This window comes from Pristiophorus japonicus, chromosome 5 (assembly GCF_044704955.1).
Source record: "Pristiophorus japonicus isolate sPriJap1 chromosome 5, sPriJap1.hap1, whole genome shotgun sequence".
Taxonomy (NCBI): Eukaryota; Metazoa; Chordata; class Chondrichthyes; family Pristiophoridae; genus Pristiophorus; species Pristiophorus japonicus.
Window position 1 is genome coordinate 277,937,877 of NC_091981.1, and position 12,046 is coordinate 277,949,922.

The following is a 12,046-nucleotide window of genomic DNA, read 5'->3' on the forward strand; positions in this document are numbered from 1 at the left end:
TTAGCGATGTTGGTTGAGGGTTAAATATTCAAAGTGATTATTTGTACTGTGCCCCCAATCCTCCCGCCCGAACTGGAAATGTCGAACTGGAACTGGGCCCTGAACCTGAATCATTCCGACCACGTTGCCCATTGATCCCCCGACCGAGCAGCCCTGATCCGAGAGCCCCCGATCCCTGGGCGGCCCTGACCTAGCGGGCGGTCGAGAAGGGGATGAGGGAGAAGAGAGAGAGAGAGAGAGAGAGACAGGGTGGTGAGGGGAGGGGGATGCATGGTGGAGGGAGAGAGATAGAGAGAAAGTGTGGTTGGGGGGGGGGGAGAGAGAGAGAGAGCGTGCGGAGGGGGAGAGAGAGAGAGAGTGAGAGCGTGGGGGGGAGAGAGCGTGGGAAGGGGGGAGAGAGAGCGTGTGGATTGGCAGACAGAGAAAGTGAGAGCCTGGGGGGGGGGGGGGAGGGGGGAGAGAGAGAGCGTGGAGAGGGTGGGGGGAGAGCGCAGGGAGGGGGAGAAAGAGAGAGTGAGAGCCTGGGGGGAGAGAGAGAGAGAGAGCGTAGGGGGTGAGAGAGAGAGAGAGAGCGTGGGGGGAGAGAGAGAGAGAGAGAGAGAGAGCATTGGGAGTGGGGGACAGAGAGAGAGAGCATGGGGGGGGGGGAGAGAGAGTGTGGTGGGGGGGGAGCGAGAGTGGGGGGGGGAAGAGAGAGAGAGAGTGTGGGGAGTGGGAGGGAGAGAGCGTGGTGGGGGCAGGAAGAGAGCCTGGGGGGGGGGGCTGGTGGGAAAGAGAGAGAGAGACTGGGCGTGGGAGATAGAGAGACACGGGTGGGGGGGATCGGAGGGGAGAGAGGGAACTCAGGGATCACGGATCACGTTCTTACAACCCCCTACAAAGGACATCGTTGAAGTGGATGATATCCAGAAGTCATGACAGTGTCACTATTCACTTCATACACAGTAAACTTGTTAACAATCTGTACACAATGCCCCATCTATGTTAGTGGTGGTGGTGGGTGGTGTGGGTGGGTGGGGGAGGGAGGGTTAAGGTCATGCACTTGTGCTGGTATAAGGAGGGACTTTGGCTGGGGGAGGCAGCACTTGCACTGGATTAAGGGACTTCGGCTGGCACTTGGTGGCTTCTGGGGAGATCTATCCTCTGTGGCTTCTGGAAGTCAAAGCGGACCGAATTACAATTTGCGAAGTCAGTGAGAACTTGGGCTGGACGGTTCCAGTTACACATTGCAGAGAAACTTCAGGGTGTGGCTTATCCTCCAAGGGGACCAATCAGAGACAAAGGGCGGCCATTTTTACAGTACAAATAAACGCGCCCATAAATATTGGCCAGGACACCAGAGGGAGAACTCCCCTGCTCTTCTTCAAATAGTGTCATGGGAGAGGGCAGACAGGGTCTCGGTTTAATGTTTCATCCTAAAAGATGGCATCTCCTCAAACTGCACTGAAGTGTTAACCTGGAATATAAGCTCATGTCTTTGGAGTAGTGCTTGAACCCCACGTCCTGACTCAGAGGTGAGTGTGCTGCCACTGAGCTGTGGCTGACACCTAAAAACCTTAAAGCAAAATACTGGTCTACCTCACTGCTTCGGAAAATGCTCAATGAGAAAGGATTGTGAACATATGAACAATGACGGTCCATCCAGCCGGTCCCACAGCATTGCGATACCTTGTGCACCACAATATATGCCCGCTCCGCCCCAAAGGCAATTGAAAAAGAGAGATTGGCAGAGACCTTTCTGTAGCTCTCAGTTATACCAAGGTTGGCGGTTTTGCAGAGTTCTTTTTTAATGTTTTCTTCCTTACCTGTAGCTGCAGAGGTGGCAGATGGTGAGGAGGCTGAGGGTGTGGTCTTACCAGGAGGCGATGGTGCTCCCTCTCTAACTGGTGGCCCGCTTGGTGTGGTTGAGGTCGAGGTCCCACCAGGGGGCGATGGCACCCCTGCACCAGCTGATGGCACGGGATTTGCACTTGGAAGTGAAACCTGGGCATCGCCACAAAACAGAAACATTTAGAAAACGGCAATAAAAGTAAAAAAAAAGGATAATACATGCTAATATTAATTTTACTTCTCACTTTAATCTGTTTCTCTCATTTTGTCATTAGGTGTGCTCCATTAGACTGGAGGGCAGAAGCTCACTGCTATGTTTAGTGCTACACATAAATATAGGCTGACACTCCAGTGTAGTGCTGAGGGAACGCTGCTCTGCCGGAGGTGCCGTCTTTCGGATGAGGCCCCATCTGCCCTCTCAGGTGGACGCAAAAGATCCCACAGCACTATTTCGAAGAAGAGCAGGGGAGTTATTCCCAGTGTCCTGGCCAATATTTATCTCTCAATCAACATCACTAAAAAAAACAGATTATCTGGTCATTATCACATTGCTGTTTGTGGGAGATGCTGAGCGCAAATTGGCTGCCGCGTTTCCCTCATTACAACAGTGACTACACTCCAAATTACTTAGTTGGCTGTAAAGTGCTTTGAGATGTCCTGTGGTCGTGAAAGGCGCTATATAAATGCAAGTTTTTCTTTCTTCTTTTTACTCTGTCACCTTTGACAGGAGGTATGATTGTATGGGTTGGACCAATCCCAGCACTTTGTCCGCTCACCTTCCCCTGACACCAGATACGAATATTGGGTTGGCGATACTGATTGGGTAAAGGTATAAATATTGCGTCAGGTGGTGCATAGAGGCCTTACATCATTGCCAACACTGCATCGGCACCACGAGAAACTCAGGTACAAATCACCTTTAAAACCATTTGATCCAAAGCGTGGAGCACTCATCTATTTTGCCAGTTAGCAATAAATCATTTTGTTGTAACTGTCCACCCGACCCTTGAATTCGGGCAATTTTTAAGTTGATTTGGTTTTAATAAGTAAAGAGGGAATTTTCTTTTCTAATCAGCTGGAGTAGTCAGGTCGAGTGGTCTGAAGACAGGCACCAGCTCATGGAGTAAGATCCCCCAGAATACCGACAACATTTTGCCTCGGTTTAAAATCCCTCTGTTCACAACAGAATTCATTTCAAGCTTCACCAGATGCGGACAGAATCATCAGCAGTACAAGAACCTTATCACGTCTCAATATCACATGTTAACCATGCTCTCGCCCCAGCCTACCTCTATAACCTCCTCTAGCCCTGCTGTTCTCCAAGATCTCTGCACTCCTCCAATTCTGCCCTCTTGCGCATCTCTATTTTCCATCGCCCCACCATTGGTGGCTGCACCTTCAGCTGCCTGGGCCCTAAGCTCTGGAATTCCCTCCCTAACTCTCTTCTCTATCTCTCGCTCCTCCTTTAAGACGTTCCTTAAACCTACCTTTTTGACTAAGCTTTTGGTCACCTGTTCTAATATCTCCTTATGTGGCTCAGTGTCAAATTTTGTCTGATAATGCTCTTGTGAAGTGCCTGGGGGCACTGTACTACTTTAAAAGCACGACATAAAATGCAAGTTGCTGTTTCTGTGGTAAACAGTTAAGTGAAAGTTCCTAAGAAAATAGTCTGAGCTGGAGCTCAGCATCATTTGTAAAACGATCGACTCTTGTGTTTTTATTACCTGGCCTGCCTGACCAGGTGTCCTGTTCTCCTCAGACACAGCCTGTTCTGGATGGTCCACTTCCATTGGCCGACGGAGCCCTTCCCTTCTTTTCTCCGCTTCTATCGTTTGCTGTCGGGCCCTCTGTTCCAAATCGGGAGGTAAGCATTGGTTAGTTTGTTTGACTTTGCTTGAGAAGGATAACTGACATGAGAGGTGGTAAATACCAGTCACATCTTCCCGCTCATGGAAGCTAATGAGTTTATTTGTCCCAACTAACGGAGTCTGTATGAAGCAAAGTTTGCAATAGTTTTCAAGTTTGCGCACAGGGCTATTTGAAAGGCCTCAACAGTCAGAGCTAACGTTAGCAGCGACAGCCAGCATCGGAATGAGAAAAGGCCATTCTCATCACCAATGAGCCATGGTCCAAACGTTTCTGCTGGCAACTATAGGCAAATGGCATGTTGGCCTTTATATCAAGAGGAGTTGAGTATAGGAGCAGGGAGGTCTTGCTGCAGTTGTACAGGGCCTTGATGAGGCCTCACCTTGAATATTGTGTACAGTTTTGGTCTCCTAATCTGAGGAAGGACATTCTTACTATTGAGGGAGTGCAGCGAAGGTTCACCAGACTGATTCCCGGGATGACAGGACTGACATATGAAGAAAGACTGGATCGACTAGGCTTAAATTCACTGAAATTTAGAAGAATGAGAGGGGGTCTCATAGAAACATATAAAATTCTGACAGGACTGGACAGGTTAGATGCAGGAAGAATGTTCCCGATGTTGGGGAAGTCCAGAACCAGGGGTCACAGTCTAAGGATAAGGGGTAAGCCATTTAGGACCGAGATGAGGAGAAACTTCTTCACTCAGAGAATTGTGAACCTGTGGAATTCTCTACCACAGAAAGTTGTTGAGGCCAGTTCGTTAGATATATTCAAAAGGGAGTTAGATGTGGCCCTTACAGCTAAAGGGATCAAGGGGTATGGAGAGAAAGCAGGAATGGGATACTGAAGTTGTATGATCAGCCATGGTCATATTGAATGGTGGTACAGGCTCGAAGGGCCAAATGGCCTACTCCTGCACCTATTTTCGATGTTTCTATGTACGTTTAAATGCTGATTTATGTGCACCTTTTGGCGCGAAAATGCAAGGGTCACAGTGAGTGCAAAGAAGGAAGAAATAATAAAGTTGAGCTCAACCCAGGGCAGTGTCCTCGGGTATTTGAAGCTGCACAAGACTGTATCTGCAGAGCGTCTGAACTGGCTCTAACTTCTACCTTCTCACAGATGAGAACCTCTGAATCCGCAGAAGAGAGTCTTCAATTTTTGTAGCCGAGGACCTTCAGGCCCTGTGGGATGAGGTGCAAGGGATGTGCTATCAACTCATCGATCTCAGCAACAAAATATTAGCATGGAGAGCAAATCGGCTAACTAACAAAAAACAGAGTGGGGATAAATGGGTAATTTTCCAGTTGGCAAAGAGTAACTAGTGGGGTGCCGCAGGGATCGGTGCTGGAGCCTCAACTATTTACAATCTATATTAATGACTTGGATGAAGGGACCGAGTGTAATGTAGCCAAGTTTGCTGATGATAGAAAGATGGTGGGAAAGCAAATTGTGAGGAGGACACAAAAAATCTGCAAAACGATATGGACAGGCTAATTGAGTGGGCAGATGGAGTATAATGTGGGAAACTGTGAGGTGATCCACTTAGGCAGAAAAAAATAGAAAAGCAAATTCTAATTTAAATGGAGAAAAATTGCAAAGTGCTGCAGTACAGCACGACCTGGGGGTCCTTGTGCATGAAACACAAAAAGTTAGTATGCAGGTACAGCAAGTAATCAGGAAGGCCAATGGAATGTTGGCCTTTATTGCAAGGAGGAGAGAGTACCAAAGCAGAGAAGTCCTGCTACAACTGTACAGAGTATTGATGAGGCCACACCTAGAGTACTGCGTACAGTTTTGGTCTCCGTATTTAAGGAACGCTATCCTTGCATTGGTGGCAGTTCAGAGAAGGTTCACGAGGCTGATTTCGGAGATGAGGGGGTTGACTTATGAAGGTAGGTTGAGTGGGTTGGGCCTCGACACATTGGGGTTCAGAAGAATGAGAGGTGATCTTATTGAAACATATAAGATAATGAGGGGGCTCGACAAGGCGGATGCAGAGATGATATTTCCACTCATAGGAGAAACTAAAACTAGGGGACATAGTCTCAGAATAAGGGGCTGCCCATTTAAAACTGAGATGAGGAGGAATATCTTCTCGCAGAGGGTTGTAAATCTGTGAAATTCTCTGCCCCAGAGAGCTGTGGAGGCTGGGTCATTGACTATATTTAAGGTGGAGATAGACAGATTTTTGAGCGATAAGGGAATAAAGGGTTATGGGGAGCGGGCAGGGAAGTGGAGCTGAGTCCATGATCGGATCAGCCATGATCTTATTGAATGGCAGAGCAGGCTCGAGGGTCCAGGTGACCTACTCCTGCTCCTATTTCTTACGTTCTTAACCCTCACGCCCGGTGAGGAGGCGGGCATGGGCTGAGGTCGCAGGGCCACTAAGTGCCCGCTCAATCACACCCAGGACGGCGCAGGAGTGCCTGAAGAAGTTTAATGATCTGAGCAGAGCAGGGAAGGTAAGAAACTCTACCATGTCATGAACTTCTCCCACGCCTAATGTGGTCGTCACACTCAGGTGAAACAAGCCGATTGGTGACCTGTCGGTAAGAACCTAACTCCTTCACCCCCCACCCCCGATAGACCCAACTCCTTCCCCCCACCCCCCACCCCCCAATAAACCCGACTCCTTCCTCCCAACAACCCCGATAGACCCAACTCCTTCCCCCCAACAACCCCGATAGACCCAACTCCTTCCCCCCCACCCCCGATAGACCCAAATCCTTCACCCCCCCACCCCCGATAGACCCAACTCCTTCCCCCCACCCCCCACCCACCAATAAACCCAACTCCTTCCCCCCCACCCCCCGATAGACCCAACTCCTTCCCCCCACCCCCCCCGATAGACCCAACTCCTTCCCCCTGCCCCCCGATAGACTCAACTCCTTCCCCCTGCCCCCAGATAGACCCAACTCCTTCCCCCTGACCCCCGATAGACCCAACACTTCACCCCCCCCCACCCACTGATAGGTACAGATAAGAAGCTCCTCCAATTACTCCACACACTTAAAGCTTTTCAATTTTTGTCTTTGTGAATATTTGTGAAGATAGAAAAGACTGAGGGAGACAGTGAGAAGGTAGCATGCGAGGTTGATCTATTGACAAGGTGCTGTGAGGCGGACGGTACGCGACTTCAGGAGGACAGATAGTTTAGTACATTAGTCAGATAGATGGCAGACGAAATTTAATGCCGAGAAATGTGAGGTGATACATTTTGAAAGGAAGAATAAAGAAACAAGGGGGATAGTGATAGACTTCAAGAAGACATAGACAGGCTGATGAAATGGGCGGACACGTGTCAGAAGAAATTTAACACAGAAAAGTATGAAGTGATACATTGGGGTAGTAAGAATGAGGAGAGGTAATATAAACTGAAGGGTATAATTCTAAAGGGGGTGCAGGAACAAAGAGACCTGGGGATATATGTGCACAAACTGTTGAAGGTGGCAGGGCAGGTTGAGAAAGGGGTTTAAAAAGCATATGGGATCCTGGGGGAGAGGTCGGCGGGGGCCTGAGGCAGGGGGAGAGGTCGGCGGGGGCCTGAGGAGGGGGAGAGGTCGGCGGGGGCCTGAGGAGGGGGAGAGGTCGGCGGGGGCCTGAGGAGGGGGAGAGGTCGGCGGGGGCCTGAGGAGGGGGAGAGGTCGGCGGGGGAGAGGTCGGCGGAGGCCCGAGGCGGGGAGAGGTCGGCGGGGGCCTGAGGAGGGGGAGAGGTCGGCGGGGGCCTGAGGAGGGGGAGAGGTCGGCGGGGGAGAGATCGGCGGGGTAGAGGTCGGTGGGGGAGAGGTCGGCGGGGGAGAGGTCGGTGGGGGAGAGGTCGGCGGGGGCCCGAAGCAGGGGGAGAGGTCGGCGGGGGAGAGGTTGGCGGGGGAGAGGTCAGTGGGGGCCCAAGGCAGGGGGAGAGGTCAGCGGGGGCCCGAGACAGGAGGAGAGGTCGGCGGGGGCCTGAGGCGGGTGAGAGGTTGGCCGGGTGTCTGGATTCCGGAACAGTATGGATTCCAGAACTCCGGAATAGAGGCATAGAGTACAAAAGCAAGGAAGTTATGATGAACCTTTATAAATCACTGGCTCGGCCTCAACTGGAGTACAGGTACAGCGTCTAGAATCCGGAAGCCTCGGGACCGAGGCCGCTCCGGATTATCTGTATTTCCGAACTTCGGAATGTCTTTCCGACGTCTCAAGTCCGGAAACGCCTGGACCAAGGTAGATAGGGGAGGGGGGGTCGGGCGGCCGTGCGGCAGCGGGGTGGGGTTGGCCCGAGGCGGGGGAGAGGTCGGCGGGGGAGAGGTCGGCGGGGGAGAGGTCGGCGGGGGAGAGGTCGGCGGGGGAGAGGTCGGCGGGGAGGTCGGCGGGGAGAGGTCGGCGGGGGAGAGGTCGGCGGAGAGGTCGGCGGGGAGAGGTCGGCGGGGAGAGGTCGGCGGGGAGGTCGGCGGGGGAGAGGTCGGCGGGGAGAGGTCGGCGGAGAGGTCGGCGGGGGAGAGGTCGGCGAGGGAGAGGTCGGCGGGGGAGAGGTCGGCGGGGAGGTCGGCGGGGGAGAGGTCGGCGGGGAGAGGTCGGCGGAGAGGTCGGCGGGGGAGAGGTCGGCGGGGAGAGGTCGGCGGAGAGGTCGGCGGGGAGAGGTCGGCGGGGGAGAGGTCGGCGGGGGAGAGGTCGGCGGGGAGAGGTCGGCGGGGGAGAGGTCGGCGAGGGAGAGGTCGGCGGGGGAGAGGTCGGCGGGGGAGAGGTCGGCGGGGAGAGGTCGGCGGGGGAGAGGTCGGCGGGGAGAGGTCGGCGGAGAGGTCGGCGGGGAGAGGTCGGCGGGGGAGAGGTCGGCGGGGAGAGGTCGGCGAGGGAGAGGTCGGCGGGGAGAGGTCGGCGGAGAGGTCGGCGGGGAGAGGTCGGCGAGGGAGAGGTCGGCGGGGAGAGGTCGGCGGAGAGGTCGGCGGGGAGAGGTCGGCGGGGAGAGGTCGGCGGGGAGAGGTCGGCGGGGGAGAGGTCGGCGGGGAGAGGTCGGCGGGGGAGAGGTCGGCGGGGAGAGGTCGGCGGGGGAGAGGTCGGCGGGGGAGAGGTCGGCGGGGGAGAGGTCGGCGGGGAGAGGTCGGCGGGGAGAGGTCGGCGGGGGAGAGGTCGGCGGGGAGAGGTCGGCGGGGGAGAGGTCGGCGGGGGAGAGGTCGGCGGGGAGAGGTCGGCGGAGAGGTCGGCGGGGGAGAGGTCGGCGAGGGAGAGGTCGGCGGGGGAGAGGTCGGCGAGGGAGAGGTCGGCGGGGGAGAGGTCGGCGGAGAGGTCGGCGGGGGAGAGGTCGGCGAGGGAGAGGTCGGCGGGGGAGAGGTCGGCGGGGAGAGGTCGGCGGGGAGAGGTCGGCGGAGAGGTCGGCGGGGGAGAGGTCGGCGGGGGAGAGGTCGGCGGGGGAGAGGTCGGCGGGGAGAGGTCGGCGGAGAGGTCGGCGGGGGAGAGGTCGGCGGGGGAGAGGTCGGCGGGGGAGAGGTCGGCGGAGAGGTCGGCGGGGGAGAGGTCGGCGGGGGAGAGGTCGGCGGAGAGGTCGGCGGGGGAGAGGTCGGCGAGGGAGAGGTCGGCGGGGGAGAGGTCGGCGGGGAGAGGTCGGCGGAGAGGTCGGCGGGGGAGAGGTCGGCGAGGGAGAGGTCGGCGGGGGAGAGGTCGGCGGGGAGAGGTCGGCGGGGGAGAGGTCGGCGGGGAGAGGTCGGCGGAGAGGTCGGCGGGGGAGAGGTCGGCGGGGGAGAGGTCGGCGGGGGAGAGGTCGGCGGGGGAGAGGTCGGCGGGGAGAGGTCGGCGGAGAGGTCGGCGGGGGAGAGGTCGGCAGGGGCCTGAGGCGGATTGTCCTGGTGTCTGGATTCCGGAACAGTATGGATTCTGGAACTCCGGATTCTCAACACTGTACCTGTATTGTGTCCAGTTCTGGGCACTGCCCTTTAGGAAGGATGGGAAAGTCTTAGAGAGGGCGCAAAAAAGATTTACGAGAATGGCTCCAGGGATGAGGGACTTCAGCTACGTGGATAGACTGGAGAAGCTGGGGTTTGTTCTCCTTCGAGCAGAGAAGGTTGAGAAGAGATTTGATAGAGATGTGGAGGCAAATTCAATAGTGGCTTATAAAAGGCAATGGGATAAGTACCTGAAGGAAAAAAAATTGAAGGGCTACGGGGAGAGGTCGGGAGAGTTGGACTAGCTGAGGTGCTCTTGCAGAGAGCCGGCCGAATGGCATCTTTCTGTGCTGTAACCATTCTATGATTCTATGAACATAATACACACTAAATGGGGAAACTTTAAAATGAGTTGAGGAGCAGAGAGGGACTCAGGGATTCTAATACACAAACCTTTAAAAATAGGAGCATTAAATTGCTAACCTGTTTTAAGAAAAGCATATGGATCTTAAGAAGGATGGTAAGACTATGGGGAGGGTACAGTAGAGAATTATTAAGATGATACCTGGGATGAGAGGATGAGATTATTAGGAGAGACAAGAGAAAGCAGGGCTCTCTTTATTAGAATAGAGATGGCGAAGAGGAGATCTAATAGTGCTTAAAATTATGAAAGGTCTCGAAAAGGTATTTTGGCAAAAAACTATTTCCATTTGTTGGTGAGTCAGTAACTAGAGGCCATAAATGTGTTATCTTCACTGAAAGAGTGAAGAGATAGGTTCGGAGAATACTCTTGTTTTTATGCAGTGGGTCGCTGGGATACGGAATGCTGGATACCAGAAACAATGCTGGAACCAGGATCCATGGTAGCTTATAAAATGGTGTGTGAAAACAAGCTGCTGAATGGGACAGAATGGACAGCTCTTTCAGCCAGGAGCATCGGCAGTGGTAGCGGGGCAGGAAGGCTAACGACCCATTTTGACGCCATCATCGTTAGCGGGCAGGCGAAGAGAGCACAGAGCGCCCCCCCCCCTCCCCCCCCCAACCCGATGACCCCCTCCCCCCAAAAAAGATTGTCTTCGAGAGCCTGTTCCTAAAAGTTCTGAAAGGGAAACAGAAAATTCTGGAACCACTCAGCAGGTCAGGCAATCTCTATGGAGGGAGAGAAACAAAAGTTAACGATTCAGGCCGATGACTTTTCGTCAGAACTGGAAAAAGTTAGAGATGTAACAGGATTTTAAGCAAGTGCAGGGGCAGAGAAAGGGAGAGGGGAGGAAAGTGTTGTGTATCTGTAAAGCATGCACTCCCATATTCCGCCACCAGGGAGCACATCCCCTGACGTCCCAAGGGATCCCATCTTCCCTTGGGAGCACAGAATATAAGCCGGCCCCTAAGGCCTGTTCCTCACTATGGAGTGTCTTATTAAAGACTTTAACCTCGCTGTGTGCATTCTCATCTGTGTTAGGAACTCAATAACTGGCGACGAATCCAATGCAAAGATGCAGCAAACTGTGGGCATCCTGGAGAAGTTCTCGGAGGGTGAGGACTGGGAAGCCTATGTTGAATGGCTAGACCAGTACTTTGTAGCCAATGAGCCGGACGGTGAAGGAAGCGCTGCAAAAAGGAGAGCGGTCCTCCTCATGGTCTGCGGGGCACCGACCTACAGCCTCATGAAGAATCTTCTGGCTCCAGTGAGGAGCTGTGTACACTGGTTCGGGAGCATCTTAACCCGAGGGAGAGCGTGCTGATGACGAGGTATCGGTTCTACACGTGCCAGCGATCTGAAGGTCAGGAAGTGGTGAGCTACGTCACTGAGCTAAGGCGACTTGCAGGACAATGTAAGTTTGATGGCTACCTGGAGCAGATGCTCAGAGGCTTTTTGTACTGGGCATTGGCCACGAGACCATCTTACGAAAATTTTTGACTGTAGAGACACCGACCCTCAGTAAGGCCATTGCGATAGCACAGGCGTTTATGTCCATCAGTGATACCACCAAACAAATCTCTCAGCACATAAATGCTAGCAATGTTCATAAATTAACTGGAACTGTGTTTGCGAGCAGAAATGTACAGGGCAGAAACCACGAGTCTGCAACTGCCAGCAGGCCACAGGTGACCCAGATGAGTCAGAGTCCGCAACAAAGGATGAATGCAAGGCAATTCACACCTTGTTGGCATTGTGGAGGCTTCCATTCAGCCTATTCATGCCGCTTCAAAGGGTATGTTTGCAAGAGCTGTGGAACGATGGGGCACCTCCAACGAGCTTGCAGACGAGCTGCAAGCTCTGCAAAACCTGCTAACCATCACGTGGCAGAGGAAGATCGGTCCATGGTGGATCAAAGCAATTTCGAGCCTCAGAGAGAGGAGGCAGATGCTGAAGTACACCTTTTCGGTTAAATGTCCACCTATAATGCTAAATATAAAATTGAATGGCTTACCTGTAGCCATGGAACTGGACACTGGTGCTAGCCAATCCATCATGATAAAAAGAT

At 53.7% G+C, this 12,046-nt stretch overlaps 1 protein-coding gene across 1 annotated transcript in view; it reads right to left on the bottom strand.

Annotated features, from left to right (window-relative positions):
* LOC139264014 (NEDD8 ultimate buster 1-like) overlaps positions 1-12,046 on the bottom strand; it is a 75,992-nt gene that overhangs the window by 653 nt on the left and 63,293 nt on the right. Inside the window, exons 11-12 of the mRNA XM_070880116.1 lie at positions 3,555-3,677; positions 1,806-1,983 (exon numbers count right to left, since the gene is read on the bottom strand). Coding sequence (XP_070736217.1) covers positions 1,806-1,983; positions 3,555-3,677 — 301 coding nt within the window. The remainder of the gene's footprint in view (positions 1-1,805; positions 1,984-3,554; positions 3,678-12,046) is intronic.